General features: G+C 50.1%; 3 protein-coding genes across 3 annotated transcripts; 1 reads left to right on the forward strand and 2 right to left on the reverse strand.

Moving 5' to 3' along the window:
• Positions 1–964: 964 nt before the first annotated feature.
• BX661DRAFT_95492 (trypsin-like cysteine/serine peptidase domain-containing protein) lies at positions 965–2,324 on the reverse strand. The gene has a single exon (XM_051539612.1). The coding sequence runs from the start codon at positions 2,071–2,073 to the stop codon at positions 1,135–1,137; it is 939 nt and encodes a 312-aa protein (XP_051392389.1). The 5' UTR covers positions 2,074–2,324; the 3' UTR covers positions 965–1,134.
• Positions 2,325–2,825: 501 nt separating this feature from the next.
• Positions 2,826–10,308, reverse strand: BX661DRAFT_197658 (PRMT5 arginine-N-methyltransferase-domain-containing protein; the record flags this gene model as incomplete). The annotated part of the gene is made up of 12 exons (XM_051538156.1): positions 2,826–5,417; positions 5,447–5,809; positions 5,851–5,946; positions 5,976–6,369; positions 6,408–7,109; positions 7,181–7,279; positions 8,601–9,199; positions 9,268–9,609; positions 9,642–9,707; positions 9,740–9,952; positions 9,988–10,113; positions 10,156–10,308. 12 exons carry the CDS (start codon positions 10,306–10,308, stop codon positions 2,826–2,828), a joined length of 5,745 nt encoding a protein of 1,914 aa, XP_051392390.1.
• A 534-nt stretch (positions 10,309–10,842) lies between these two features.
• On the forward strand, positions 10,843–12,114 carry BX661DRAFT_180793 (GPI transamidase subunit PIG-U; the record flags this gene model as incomplete). Its single annotated transcript, XM_051535547.1, is given in 3 exon segments — positions 10,843–11,124; positions 11,163–11,814; positions 11,829–12,114. Coding segments are annotated over 3 exon segments (1,179 nt in total), but the record flags the coding sequence as incomplete, so codon positions are not given.
• Between the last annotated feature and the right edge of the window lie 2,181 nt (positions 12,115–14,295).

The raw sequence follows: 14,295 nt of genomic DNA on the forward strand, positions 1-14,295 counted from the left end.
AAGTGTTTGTAAGCTGAAGCGTGTGGACGAAAACCGAGTCCAGTCGATAAACCGTCAAGTGTCCAAAAAATGTAGAGTAGAAAAAAATACAGTGTAAATGTAAAATATGGTGGATTGTTGCTGTAGACAAGAGAAAAAGGAAAGATAATGGCGGCAGGAGACAAACCGCAAGTTTAAATAATGGAAAATGGCTGCTCGTTAAAAAAAGGACAACAAAAAATCAGATTGTTTTGTTCACACAATTACAGCAGCAAAGGTCTGCCAGAAAAAACGTGTACCCAATTTGGGAGATACGCACAATGATAGTAAAATAATTAATTGCCAAGCAGTCATGAGCCAACATGTGAGAAAATAAAGCAAAATAAATGGGTTCACCAAGGAATCATATGCTCATTTTAAAGAGGGTTTGAATGAACGACAAAGCAATATGCATCATGCAAATATTTTATAAGCCAAAGTGCATAAATAAAGCAATAAAAATAAACATTATAAAAATAACCATGTGCCTTCTTTTAAATACATTATACAGCACAATTTAATTTATTTTTATACAAATATCCATTATGTGGTGCCCAAACCATATTCCAGGCCACTATTCCGATCAGCACGCACCAAGTTTATCAATATTGTATTTACAGCTGCAATGTCAATTTCGGGTATTGCTGGCTCATATCAAATGACAAGCCCTTTACAGCGCTGCCCCTTTTCAGTTTTACATTAGGTTTTTCTAAGACCCGTTTCCAATTTATTTGGTATACCCACACACCGAGCATTACATACTGTTATATTGAATAAATTAAAAATAGATAAATAATAACGCCAGCGTGTCAGCCCTACTAGTCAGTGCTGGTAGAGTTGGAGTAAAATAGCAAGCTCAAGTTTGGATGTTAAAACTATTGGCCCTATATATTTAACAGCTCTAACGAAAAACTAAGCAGACTCGTTTAATGCCCCGATTCCACAATAATGTGCAACTGCATTTTGGTCAATACATTCTATGATGTAAAACGGCAACGTGCTGAGCTCTTGGATTGTTACTTTATTTAGCAAAGTGTATTTTATACATCTTGTTTGCATCTCCTCAGCAGAGTCCGATAGTTACTAAAATTAAGAAGAAACGTTTGTTGCCTTAGATTATTTAGCACTAGTTGTGTTACTCGCTGTTATTTCGGTCATATTCAAGCCCGAAGCCTCCACAATCCATCCAAGATATGGTTCCACACGGGTAAAATATGACTCTGAATCAAGAGTACCACATATAATAAAAGGATTAGTGTAATTTGCACTCAAAAAGCTGGCAATTCCAATTTGAGCATATGCATCTGAGCCGTTATCAACAGGTGTCATCAGCGGGCCGCCGCTATCACCATAGCACATGTCTTTTCCCTCCCTAGCCTCAGTGCAAATGAGTGTGGCAGGGTCATACTCATGAAATAGTTCTTTGCAGTATTCTGGGTCGCCCGCCTTCAAATCTGTTTTCATCAACGTCTCTGTAACTACAGTATAGTTCAGCGGATCAATAAGACCAAATCCAGAATTTTCAAATGGTGTATCCAAGTCCCAGTCACCATTATACAGTTTTACCGTGGTGGCTACAGTCTCGGGGACAGTTGTATTGAGGATGAGTAAAGCAATATCAGCAACCCCAAAAACGCTAGTTTTATAGTCAGGATGTACAATAAATTGGGAAACATTGTAACCAACAAGTGAATCATCAATATAAGGTGATTTGTGCGAAAAGGTTATTTGTACCTCGGATGGGTTATACTGCAAGTCATCCGAGATGCAAACACAGTGAGCAGCGGTGATGACAATGTTTGGAGAAAGCAGCGTTCCTGTGCAGCCTCCCTCGCCATACTCTTCACTATTCATATGAACAAATGCAACAAAACTGTACTCATTGTCTGGTACCTCAACGCCGCCAATGACCCGGGGGAGAAGCCTATTGGCATTGGCTTCACGGAGAGCGAGGTCTCTCTTTTGACGATGTAAATTTGGGCGGATGGCAGGAAGACCAACTGTTACCTGCACAGCTACGGTTGCAACGAGAAAAGCGAGAATGCTAGTGCGCATATCCAGTATGCTGATGAAAAACAAGTGTTTGTAAGCTGAAGCGTGTGGACGAAAACCGAGTCCAGTCGATAAACCGTCGAGTGTGCAAAAAATGTAGAGTAGAAAAAAAATACAGTGTAAATGTAAAATATGGTGGATTGTTGCTGTAGACAAGAGAAAAAGGAAAGATAATGGCGGCAGGAGACAAGCCGCAAGTTTAAATAATGGAAAATGGCTGCCCGTTCAAAAATATTGGGGTTTTTTGTTTAAACATTTACAGGAGCCAAGGTCTGGCTGAAAATAAAAACGTGTACCTAATTTTGGAGATACGCACAATAATAGTAAAATAATTAATTGCCAAGTGGTCATGAGCCAACGTGCGCAAAACTAAATAATACAAAAAAATAGTTGTTATAAAGACAACCATGTGCCTCTTTCAAATACACCACAAGCATGATTCAATTCCCACTCTATGACATAGCAACATCAATAATTCGATTAAAAATGGCTGACTATGCGCAAGCAAAGGCACAACAGAACAACTGGATAAGCCATATTTGTGCGATATCGCCAGGGCTGCCAGCGACGGATATCACACAGGAATGTCAACCCAATTCACTTCATCGACTTTTAAACAATGGTACACATTTCGAAATGAACTTTCTGGAGAAAAACGCGATTTGGCAATTAGGTACAAAAGGAGGTAGATAGAAAGTATAAATAAAATAATGTTTAGCTTGTCAACGCTGTCATTATAACATGTCAAGGGCGCATTAGCGTTTCTTACTTGACTGCTCTTGATGAGCAAACGCATAACCGGTGTGCGGCTGCAGCGAGCCATCGTGCAGATTGTAAATCGACGATCTTGCGCTGATAGCCCCCATATATCGGCCATCAGCCAAAGTCATCTGGTAGATGTCACCAGAATCGGGCCGAAGAGAGACATCCTCCAGCCCAGCTTGCCGTGAAGACACCAACGTCCCATCCGCTGCCATTTGTTTCTGCTGTCGTAAAACTGAAAGCCGCTTCACATTGTTCACAGGCACTCCAGATTCCGCAGGACTGCCTATATGTGCGAGATTGTGTAAATATTTGACCAGCGAGGCGTCGGATTCTAGGTATCGCGTTCCCTGGTACATGCCCAGACAATTCAGACCATCGCCGGAAATGGCCGCACCAGCGGTGGCGTCCAAGGAGCGGCCATGGAGATGCGGACTGATGTCATTCAGGGGAATGGCACCATCCATCATATGGCCGCTGTGAACGGCGCCCGGGTGCCGGTGCCTGCGCGGCGACTTTGGCATCCCCTTGTGCTCGAGAATGGCGCCAAAGGGTGCCCCTTTTTGCGAGCGCGAGCTGCTCATGGCGGAATTAAGAACGCCAGTGGACTGCCCTGTAGTGGACCACGAGCGCGAGTTCTGCCTGCTGTGGCGGAAATCATGGATGATCTCGCGCACAATGTCTGTGTCCGTGGGGTACCACGCCGAGCGCACAAATTTGGCAATGTAGTGCGGCATCAGGCAGGCAATGGGGATCAGCAGCAGGATGAGCCAAAAGTTGGGTTGCACAAAGATCCGCACGGCCGCTCCGGATGAGAACACGCTGTCGAACATGACTCCATAGACAAAGAAGACGCCAAGCAGCAGGGCGATTCCGACAAGCTGCGCCAGGGGCATGACCCAAGTCCACGTGCGGTTGTTGAGGCCCATATACAGGTTTGTCACCAGGACAACGCAAAAGGCGCCAAGCGTGCCCATGTCGTCCTTGTTCGACGAGTCTAGACCGCTGCGATCGGCTGACGAGCTAAAGTAGTTCGAATAGACAATTAGGAAAATAATGGCTGCCGACTGATACAGCCCGTCAGCGATGTACATCCAGAAGCGCGCCATCGAGTACTCGAGCTTGTAAATGCCTCGCTTGTATAGCTGCGGGACAACGACGCCGACAAAGGCTGGCAAGTCCTGGTCAAAGACACCAAGCGCCCCAGGTGGGAGCATCGTGAAGAGCATATTGTACAGCGTGATCAGGGCGTAGTCAAAGGCATTGGACACGGACCACTGGCAGTAAATCTGGAACCAGAATAGAGACACTGTGAACACAATGTTCTTATAAAAGAAGTTGAGCACCATCGAGGTGATCCGCAGGTACGACCAGCGGCCGTGCACGAGGAGCAGCTTTTGCAAAAAGCGGAATTGACCGATGGCATAGTCGCTGGCCATGACCGCCTGCAGGCCCTCCTCGCCGCTGATGCCGATACCCACGTCGGCCTCTTGAATCATGCTCACGTCGTTGGCACCGTCACCGATTGACAGACACAGTGTGCCCAAGCTCTCCTTGACCAGCCTGACGACCAACGCTTTCTGCAAGGGCGACACACGGCAGCACAAAACCGACTGGCAGCGCACGGCAATCTCGAGAAAAAGCGGGGCGAGCTCAGTCTCCAGCGCGTACTTGAGCGAGTAGCCGTCAATGACCAGTGCTAGGGGCGCGTCGCGCTTAAGCTGCAGGCCATTGGCGCGGTTTGACGGGATATTGCGCGTGCGCACGTCGTCCCAGATGCCCTTGACGCCATGGCGCCTGTTCTTGTTATGCGCGATGGCCCGCGCATGGTCAAAGGCTGGATCCATCTTGTCTTTTGCCGCGGACCTGCGTCCCCGCAGCAGCCTACGCCATGAGCCCCTGGTCTTCGCCTGCACGCCCGACATGGCGCCGCCGCCGCCGCCGACGTACGACAGGTCGCCATGGGTGTCGCCAAACTCGTGCAGGGCGCGCTCCAGCTGCTCGCGCGTGGCTTGCTGGTCCTCGGCCTTGACTACAATAAGCTGCATCTCGCTGTTGAGCAGGTTGCAGCTATAGCCGATGTTGATTGCTGTCTCAGTCTTGTCGCCCGTCAGCACCCACAGCTTGATGCCGGCCAGTGCCAGCTGTGCAATGGTCTCGGGCACGCCGTCCTGCAGCTTATCCTCGATGGCGGTTCCACCGACCAGCTGCAGGTGCCTTTCGATGCGGTCGCACACCTCCTCGACCTCGGCATCGCGATCTCCCAGAGAGCCCAACGCGTGGTCGTACTGCTTCTTCCACTCACTGTAATCGGCCTCCTCCAGGATGCGGTAGCCGAGGCACAGCGTGCGCAGCCCTTGATTGGCAAAAAGCTCCAGATCGGCGAGCGTCGCCTGGCGCAACTGCTCCTGGTTGTCCTTGATGCGCTCCAAAATGACCGAGTCCGCGCCCTTGCACAAGAGCATGATGCGGCCGTCGTCGCAGCGCACAATGACAGACATGCGCTTGCGCGTGCTGTTGAACTCAAGCGTGGCCAGGAGGGTGAACCACAGCTCGTTGCCCAAAAAGTTGCACAGCAGGCGGTCCTTTTCGCGGCGGATAACGTAAAGCCGACGTCGCGCGCTGTCGACACCAGTGCGGCCTCGTCGGGAGACTGTGCCTTGTATTCAATGCGGTCGGGCTGGGAAGCGTCGGGCATGTGCGAGATGACCGTGTGGCAGAGCGACAGGACGGTGAAGAACTCGTACACGGCGCGCGCTTGCGCGTTGTCCGCCTGGAGGTCGTCGTAGATACTGGTGTCCAGGAATGTCGTCGTGTCGCTCTGGCGGTGCAGGTGGTTGAAGAATTTTGCAATCTTGGCGTCCATCGCCCGGCGCAGCTCCTTCGCCTTGTCACCCTCGGCGCCGTCATCCTTTTCAGCAATAATCTCGCCGTAGACCTTTCCGTGGATGGTGCACTGTCGGAACTCCATGACGTTCTGCGTCAGGGTGCCGTCTTGTCGCTGAATATGTACTCGACCTGGCCCAGGTCGTCAGACAAGTTCCAAGACTTTGGCACGCAGCGGCGGTCCGTCGGTGCGTAGTACATGTCAATGTCCTGGTTGATAAAGTACGCCTGGAAAGACTTGACCACTCAATGGTCACATACAGCGAGATCGGAACAACGGTCTGGTACAGAATCAGGGCGGTCCAAAACGTCAAAAATCCGTACAGGGGCGCCGACTGGCCGGATTTTGTCTGATACTTTACAATAAACACGGCCTGGAAGGAGTCGGCGCGGCCAAAGTATATGCCGCCAAGGATGGCCGAAAGCAAACACAGGAGGAATAGAAGGCAGAACTGCGACAAAACTTGGTAGTTCATCATGCGTTCAATCCTGCTGCGCTTCGAGGGCGTCTCTCCGGCGTTCATCATAATCTTCGTCTCGTCACCGGTAAACACGGTCACGCCGACGGCCCATTGCGTGTTGCGCACGACGCTACCGCGCAGCAGGAGATTGTCCACGCTCAGCGGCTCTTTGGAATTGGAGGCCAAGGGCCTTCCGCATGGATGAGCATGGAGCCCTTGAAGGAGTACAACTGGGTGCTCGGAGGCTCAGCGTCAATTGTGCACTGAAAGGCGGCCAGATGCTGTGGCGAAGTGAGGTGGGCGGTGGCGGGCGGCGACACTTTGGATTTGAGGTTGGTTTCGCCGTCCAGGTTCTTTGTCTCGATAAAGCACGAACCGTCGTCCTCGCTGGTGGCCAAGAGGACCAGGTCGGCGGGCACAGATTCGCCATCGTGAAGCAGAACAATGTCGCCGACGTGCAAGTGCCGCCATTCAGTCTGCAGCCACGCGTCGCTGTCCACGGCCATATCCGGGGCAGAGTCTTTGCTGGGCGCGCCATGCGAGCTGGCAGATATGCTGCCGCCGCCGCCAATTGAGCCCTCGGCGCCGGAATCGTTCAGCAAAAAGCTAAACAAGCCCGCACGAAACATGTGCGCTGGCAGTTTGTTTACATTGATCCACCCGCGTCCTAGCACCACAGCAGGTGCTCTGTTGGCCTCCTTGTCACTGGCACTCCGCTTTGAATCCTCATAGCCATCCTTGAGCATGGTCAGCAGAACTATGGTGAACAGGGCCAGGGCACTTAGGCCGGGCATGCCCGTGGTGACGGCCGGGATGAACTGCAGAATGAGCAAAAATAGAAAATATATGTTGGCGGCGCGGCGGAACTGCTCGAATATGTTTTTGGGTACGAACGAGACGAGGGTTATTTGGCTGTGCGAATTTGATTCGCTGGGTATGGTGTTGGGTGGCCGTGGGTGTCGAGCGATGTGGAGGGTATTGCGAGATTCACATAGACGGACCTTTTGTCGCCAGCGTCAGCGTCGGCGCTGGTGCTGGTGCTGGAGGATGCAGCTGGTTTCCGCTTGCCCGAGGTGAATATCCGCTTTATCCACGGTGTGCTGTGGTTTTGGCTGCGCGCTGTAGCCATGGCTGTATCGTGTGTTCGATTGGTTTGAAGCTGCGGTAAGAAAAATATAAGAGATGGCGAAAATAAAAGAGGGAAAAAATGACGACAAATAACCTTTTTGGTGGTTTTTTGACTCTACTCGCTGGTGTTTAAGAAGGGCGTGCTAGTAAGCAGGCAGGCGAGCGAGCAGGCGAGCAAGCAGACGAGCGGGCGGACAATCTCGTGTAAATAAAATGTTTGAAGAAAATAAAAAAGAACAATACAAAAAACTGCCAAGATCAGTTCCTTAATGTAAAAGTGAACGAGCAACGGTGTTGGCAGTACAAGCGAGAGAAAAAGGAATAAATAAACGAAAAAAGGAAGTAATCGAATCGAAGTTTAGAAAACAAAAATATCGAGAGGAAAAGGGAAAAATGTGTGGCGAAAGTATTGTGAATATTTGGGGACGTGAATAAGAAAAATAAGGAAAAACTTGCAAATACTATTTTTGGCATCAATTAAGAAAGGAAGAGGAAAAATCACCACGCGTTTGTCTGATGCCGCTGATGTCGGTGGTAAATTGTTTTTTTTAGTTGCAGCGCATGGTCAGCGTAAAAGAAATAATTGGGGACACAAATCAAGTTCAAAACCGTCAGGATACGAGTTGGCTCTCAATGATTTATGTGTGTTTTTTTCTTTGTGGCACTGAAAAGCAAAATTCGCAATATGACAACACCGCCCAAAGCATGGTTCAATGCCTTGTATGCACGTGTGCCTGTATGCTAGTTTTATTTATGCATGAATGCGCTGACGCTTGGAAAAGCTGTTTTTTATTCTATTTAAATTGTATATAAAGGCCCGGCCCATCCCAGCTTTGCCATTTGAGTGATCGCTTTGATTGCACTAATTTTATTATTTCTCCGAGCTTTTCCCCTCTTCGTTTGTTGACAAAACCAAAATGAAATGAAACGCTTCACACTGTGGACCACAATGGAAGGGCGATATATGTCGTGTAAAACTAACCACATGATTCTTTGCTTTGTTATTCAAAACACTTATTTTGTCCAGCGCTTTGTCAATTGCGCTATTAATCCAAAAAGGGAAAGTGGAGAAAGGTATGCATGGCAGGCTGCTACGTTATGTAACATCATATTATGGAGAAACACTCTTCAGTCTAAATTGTGGCGTATTATTTTTTAGAGTCGCCCTGGTCCTGTATTTTTATTTCGCGATTAAAGGCGTAATAACCCAACGTTACCGCGCTTGTGCAGGAATATCGGCATGCACGGAGCGAATTATCAAGTGGCGCCACCGACTATTGACCAATCCAGTACTGGTGGCCATTGGCATTGTGGATACCACTGGTGGCGGCGGGAGTTTCTACAGCCCACTCGTACCAGGTGCGCGCGTCGGCGCACCGTCTCCACATGTGGACGCTGATTCGGGCACCGGCATCGGCGGCCAGCGGCTGCCGCAGCGGAAAGTACATTGGGAACCACGAGTGCATGTCGGGCGTGTGTGTGCTCGGGCAGATGCTCAGACGAACATCGGCGTAAAGCTCTGCGTCAAAGTACCCGGCCAGCCCATGGACGACAGAGTCGGGGGCAGTAGCGCAAACGTCAAAGTCGGCTGTGGCACTTCGGCAGAAGCGCTGCGACTCGGCGGCCGCGTGGTCAAAGGTCCACAGAGGCTGGGCCTCGGCCAGCAGTCGCGCCGCGTGAATATTTACGACGTAGGGTGTCTCCAGGCTGTACTTTGTGTGGCTCTCTGCTGCGTACTCGGCGGCGCGCCTGTGCAGCAGCGTCGACGACATTGGCGCCGCGTAGGCCGTATACGCGCGCGGAATGCAGATGCCGCCATCGCACAGCAGTGAGCAGACGGCAGCGTTCAAGCACTCAGGTGAGAGCTCGTTGTCGCCAAACGACCCCAGCAGCTCGCTCACCAAATGTCGGCGCGCTCGGCCGGCTGCCATGAGCGCATGTCCGCGTGAACAAGCGTGACCTCGCCGCGCCACTCGCTCACATTGCGCTGCTGCAATGCCACCATGGCGCCCGGGTTCTTCTCGACAGCCACTACGCGCACGCGCGCCGAGCTGGCCCGCGCCGCCGTCAGCGCACGCGTCACCAGTGGGCCGCGCCCAGCGCCGACGACCATCAGCAAAATCTCGGGCTTTGTCAGGTCGCTGAGGGCACGGGCGAGAGCGCGCTCGTACGCGTCGTACTTGGGTAAGTCGGCCTCGAATGTCGCGTACGTATCTGCGTCTAGGTGGTCCATCAGTGGCTGCAGAGGCACCTGCAGCACGTCGTGGTACGCCTCAGACGCCGCTGAATCCGCATCCAAATCCTTGGCGCCGCCAGATGCCGTATGTACTCGACGTGATCGCCAGAATTGGCGTTGGCGCCGCACTGCACGGCCACCGCTGCGCCAATGGCCATCATTTGCTGCACGCTGCCTGGTGGCCTCGCCACAGCACGGGGAATCCGGCGGCATTCCGTATAAACAACGCCTCCGCCACGATGGCGAGCTGGACGGGCTCGGCACGCCACTGCTCAAGGCTCAACTCCGGATCCGAATCCAGATCCAGTGCCACCTGCAGCCGCGAATTGTGGCCACACATCATGCGCACACGGTTCCACTTCCGCCACTCGTGCGCTGCCAGTCGCACAACCACGGGCGCATCGCCCTTCTGCAAAAGTCCATCAGGCTGCGCGCATAGTCAACCAACGGCTCGCTCAGCGGTGCCAGCACTCGCCGCAGGCCGATGTGCTCGCCGTACTCAACCTGCTGCGCGACCAGATCGACGTTGTCTGGCGTCCAGATGCTGTCGAGCCCAGGATGCAATATGCGCTGGTGGCCGATTTAATCACGACGTCGCTCAGTGCCAGGTACCCGCCAGCGGTTGTGTGGCTGTGGGCTGTGTGATCGGTAGGATTGTAAAATCTGCGTTTGCTTCTGCCATCGCCTGCGCGAGAACGTATCGCCATCATCGACTGTATATGCTGGCTCCAGGCCGACCGCCACGACTTTCTTTGCGTACGCCATTCGCGAGAAGTTGTAAAGTGTCAATTCGAAAATTTTGTTGGAAAAAATACTTGGTCGAATACGGTGGGCAGAAAACCAGAGACGCAACATACCCACTCTGGGTCTGATAGATCGTGGTCGCTTTGATCAGACTGAATCCACAGATCACAAGAGAACATGGATCAATATCACGCATTCTCGCATCTCCATTCTTTCGTCATCGACCATTCCTGCCACTGGACCATCAAATAATTATTTTTTGCCTCTTAAGTATTTACTCAATTCGCATTCCAGAATTCTCACATCTACTCCTTCATTTTCCTACTTCCCGCTCAATTTCACAAATGGCCGCTGCTTCCTCAGACGCGAAGACCGCGTGCAAGCGAGACAAACAGGGCAAACAGGGCAAACAGGACAAACATGCGCTGAGCGACGCGCTCATTGAAACACTAGCCAGCCGAGCCCGCACCGCAGCACAGACGAAGAGGACACCAGCGAACCATTAAAGACACAGTCCGAAGGCACGCGCCTCGCACTTATTCTCTGCTGGGAGCTCTTCTCCGCCTGGCCATCCTCACACTCTCGCCGGGCTTTGTAGCGAACCATTTGTCGTCGCGCGTCGAGCTCAGCACCCCGGTGACTAACCACAAGCGGCTAGTCGAGGGTCTTCATTTGGCTGCCCACGGCATTTCACCATACCAGGGCGGTCTCTACCATCAGTCTCCGCTGCTGCTGATGCTTTTCAAGCTGCCCTACGCGTTGCTGCCGCAGTTTTTTTCGGACGTGCTTTATGTGGCCGCCGACGTCACAGTTGCCCTGCTTCTGGCCAAGATGGCTGTAGCGAAGGCCGCGCTGCCGCGCTTGCTGGGAAAAAGGCTGTTCCTGGAGAGACCGTATTCCAGTGCTTGCCATCGACTGTGGCGCTGCTGTACTTGTTCAATCCGCTGACGCTGGCCACCAGCCTGTCGAGATCGTCTATTGTGTTCAGCCACCTGGCGACTATCTCGGCCCTGTACTCTGCTATCATTGGGCTCACAGATTGCGCTGTTATTTTGACTGCCGTTGCCACGCACCTGTCGCTCTATCCGGTGATGCTTATTGCGCCGATTTGCCTTATGACTTTCCATTTGAGCCAGCGCAATTTCAAGCAGCAGAAACAGACACTGGTTTCCAGCATAATATTGACGCTGGGCAAATTCATACTGGCACTTTTTGCTCTTCACCTGTCATTTGCCGCGCTCTACGGCGCAGAGTACTTTTCGGCAACCTTTGACTTTACGCTGCGCGTTGCCGATCTGCAGCCCAATGTTGGTCTTTTCTGGTACTTTTTCATTGAAATATTCGACGAGTTCCGCTCCTTCTTCTTTGTCGTCTTCCAGCTCACAGCCCTAGCCTTTGCGGTCCCCGTGACGTGGCGGTTCCGCAACGACCCGTTGTTTGGCGCGGCCATGCTTGTCGGAGTAATTTCCGCACTTAAATCGTATCCCTCATGGGGCGATCTTCGCTTTTCCTTGGGCTTTTGCCTTTGTACGAGGAACTAGCAAAGTACTTACAGTACACATTTTTGTCTGCCAATCTTTTACTGTATGGGGTTGGACTGGCGCCGGTGTTTTGGTATTTGTGGATTGAGCAGGGGAGTGGGAATGCCAATTTCTTTTATGCTGCTACTTTGGTATATGTTTTTGGCCAGATCACCCTGCTGTTTGATTTGGGCAGCGCCATGCTGAGACGCGAACTGGATATACATCATCCTGAGACGCGCTTGCGCACGGTTGTCCAGGAGTAGAATAAATAAACAAAACTAATTAATTAAACAATATATCACTTAGTGTTGGATTTTCTATATTTGTAAAGTGTTCCCTAACTCGCTTTCATTGCGCAATAACGCGGAATATTTAGCAACTCTGTCATTGTAATTGCTGTTGTTGCAATTGTCAACGTGCTCAAGTTTCCGCTCGCCCACAGCCACAGCCACAGCACTGGTCTTTATTATTTTTGGTATTCGACCAGTATGTTTTTGACAAACCGCTTACTCGGTTCTGCAGATGCGTCGTCAGCTTTTATTTTTGCCTACTGGTTGGTAAATTGTATTGCGCCAAAATTTGGTTTGGCAAATGTGTGAATAAGGTAAAGAAGGCATTTGGCCTAACTAGTTGGCTGGGGGAAATATTTGGGTTTCCTATTTTGTTTATTTATTTACCCGGCGATCATCCCCACATTCATTATGTTTATAGCCGATTCATGCAAATAAAACAAAAAAGATCCCGATCATTTGCATGAATTGCAGTTTATTTGTTTACCCTGGGGTCCAGATTTTTCATTTTTATTATTTTTCACACTTCAAATCACATACGTGATTACAAGATTATTACCCTTCTCTTTGCCAGGTAAGAGGATAAGGAAAACCTATTTTAATGGAAATCATTCGACTGGAAAAATTCCAATTATTTTTACTGGTTGGCATTTTTTTCCATAAAAACTAGTATTTTCGCCATAGCCAACCAATACCACTCTTTTTCTTTACACACAAACAAAATCACCAAACAACAACACCCCCCTCTCCACCCCCTCTACCGTATTTCCCCTAGTTATCGCATAGGATCGTCCTCTACATTTGGGAATTTTTACGGCTACTCGGGTCTGGTGGACAGGTGGGAAGGAAAAGCAATAAAAAGCACGAATTATTATTTCATTTTCAGGTTGAATTTAAGAATATAAGGAAAGCGACAAGAAGAATCTCGGATTAATAAAGACGACCCCTATTTACCAAGCTTCTCTAGAGTTTTCCACACCCTTTCTTTTCTTTTCTTTTCTCCATCCCTCTTTCTCACTTCCATTTCATACATTTCAACTTGTTCTTCATTTATTATTTATACGATACATTAAAAAATGATTAACAATAACGCCGAGGCATTGTGGTCATCAACATCAAACGACAAGTATAACACTCAGTTCCAACAACCCACACGCCATGTGTCTCCTTTGCAACAACGAGCTTCTATTGCAACTGTTGCGCCGCAGATTGACACGCAGTATGGTAATTTAACAGCCTCGGTCCAGCAGCAAATAAATGCCATAGGGTCTATGCTTGCTGCTGTGCCGAATGGGAATTGCGCGCCGAGCAATGACACTGCGACAGCGATGGACGTATTTGACACCTACGCATTACACGCACCGTTCATGAGGTAATTACCCCCACAAAAAACACAAACGCTTGTAATTGTCTCGAGGTGATATGGTGGTTTTTTTCTCGGTCCCCAGCGAAGTGTTTACTAAAACATAAATATGTTTAACATATGTTTTCAGGATTGTAGCCAGGTCAGCGCCGATCCGTTTTGTATGGACCCTGCTTCTGCTGCTGCTGCTGCTGCTGCTACGTCCAGTGGCTCTCCCGCAGCAATGCCACTGATTTCCGATATGCCATCGTAAGTCCGAATTAAAACCAAAATATAAACTTTGCCAATACCTTTTTGTACAACTATCAGTTCGCTCACACTCATGTATGGATATTGTGCTAAATTGAAATATTAAATTGACAATCCACCTTCCAATAGCCAGATAAAGGGCAATGACATTAGTCTTTTCAACTGGTACGATCCGCCAATCTCCTCTGCAAGCACTCTAGTACCAAACACCGCCGGATTTCTCTGGGCCTCGCATCCTCTTCCTCCTCCTCGCTGAAGCCAAGCATTTGGCAGTCCAAAAAACGACGCATGACGCTCCCACAAGTCACCACAAGCCCAAGCACACCGTCGTCCGAGCCATTCTTCAACAAACTAATCCAGTACCGGAGGCTCAGCAACATGAACCAGACAAACAACTACACTGTGCGGATGCTGCCCCATATCGACCGTGGGTTCTTTCGGGCCACCGATGACTGGACATGTTACCGGCGCAATTACTTTCAAATCAGCAGCACTTTTTGGATGACCGGCTCTACGGGTCCCGTCAATAATCCCGAGTGCCCATGCCTTGTGAGCTCTGCGGATGGCCAGAGTGTCCTGACAG

Source organism: Kickxella alabastrina (assembly GCF_025024165.1).
Source record: "Kickxella alabastrina strain RSA 675 chromosome Unknown BX661scaffold_8, whole genome shotgun sequence".
Taxonomy (NCBI): domain Eukaryota; kingdom Fungi; phylum Kickxellomycota; class Kickxellomycetes; order Kickxellales; family Kickxellaceae; genus Kickxella; species Kickxella alabastrina.

Bases quoted from the DNA above. Each gene is read 5' to 3' on its own strand.
- BX661DRAFT_95492 (XM_051539612.1), bottom strand. From the start codon at position 2,073: ATGCGCACTAGCATTCTCGCTTTTCTCGTTGCAACCGTAGCTGTGCAG.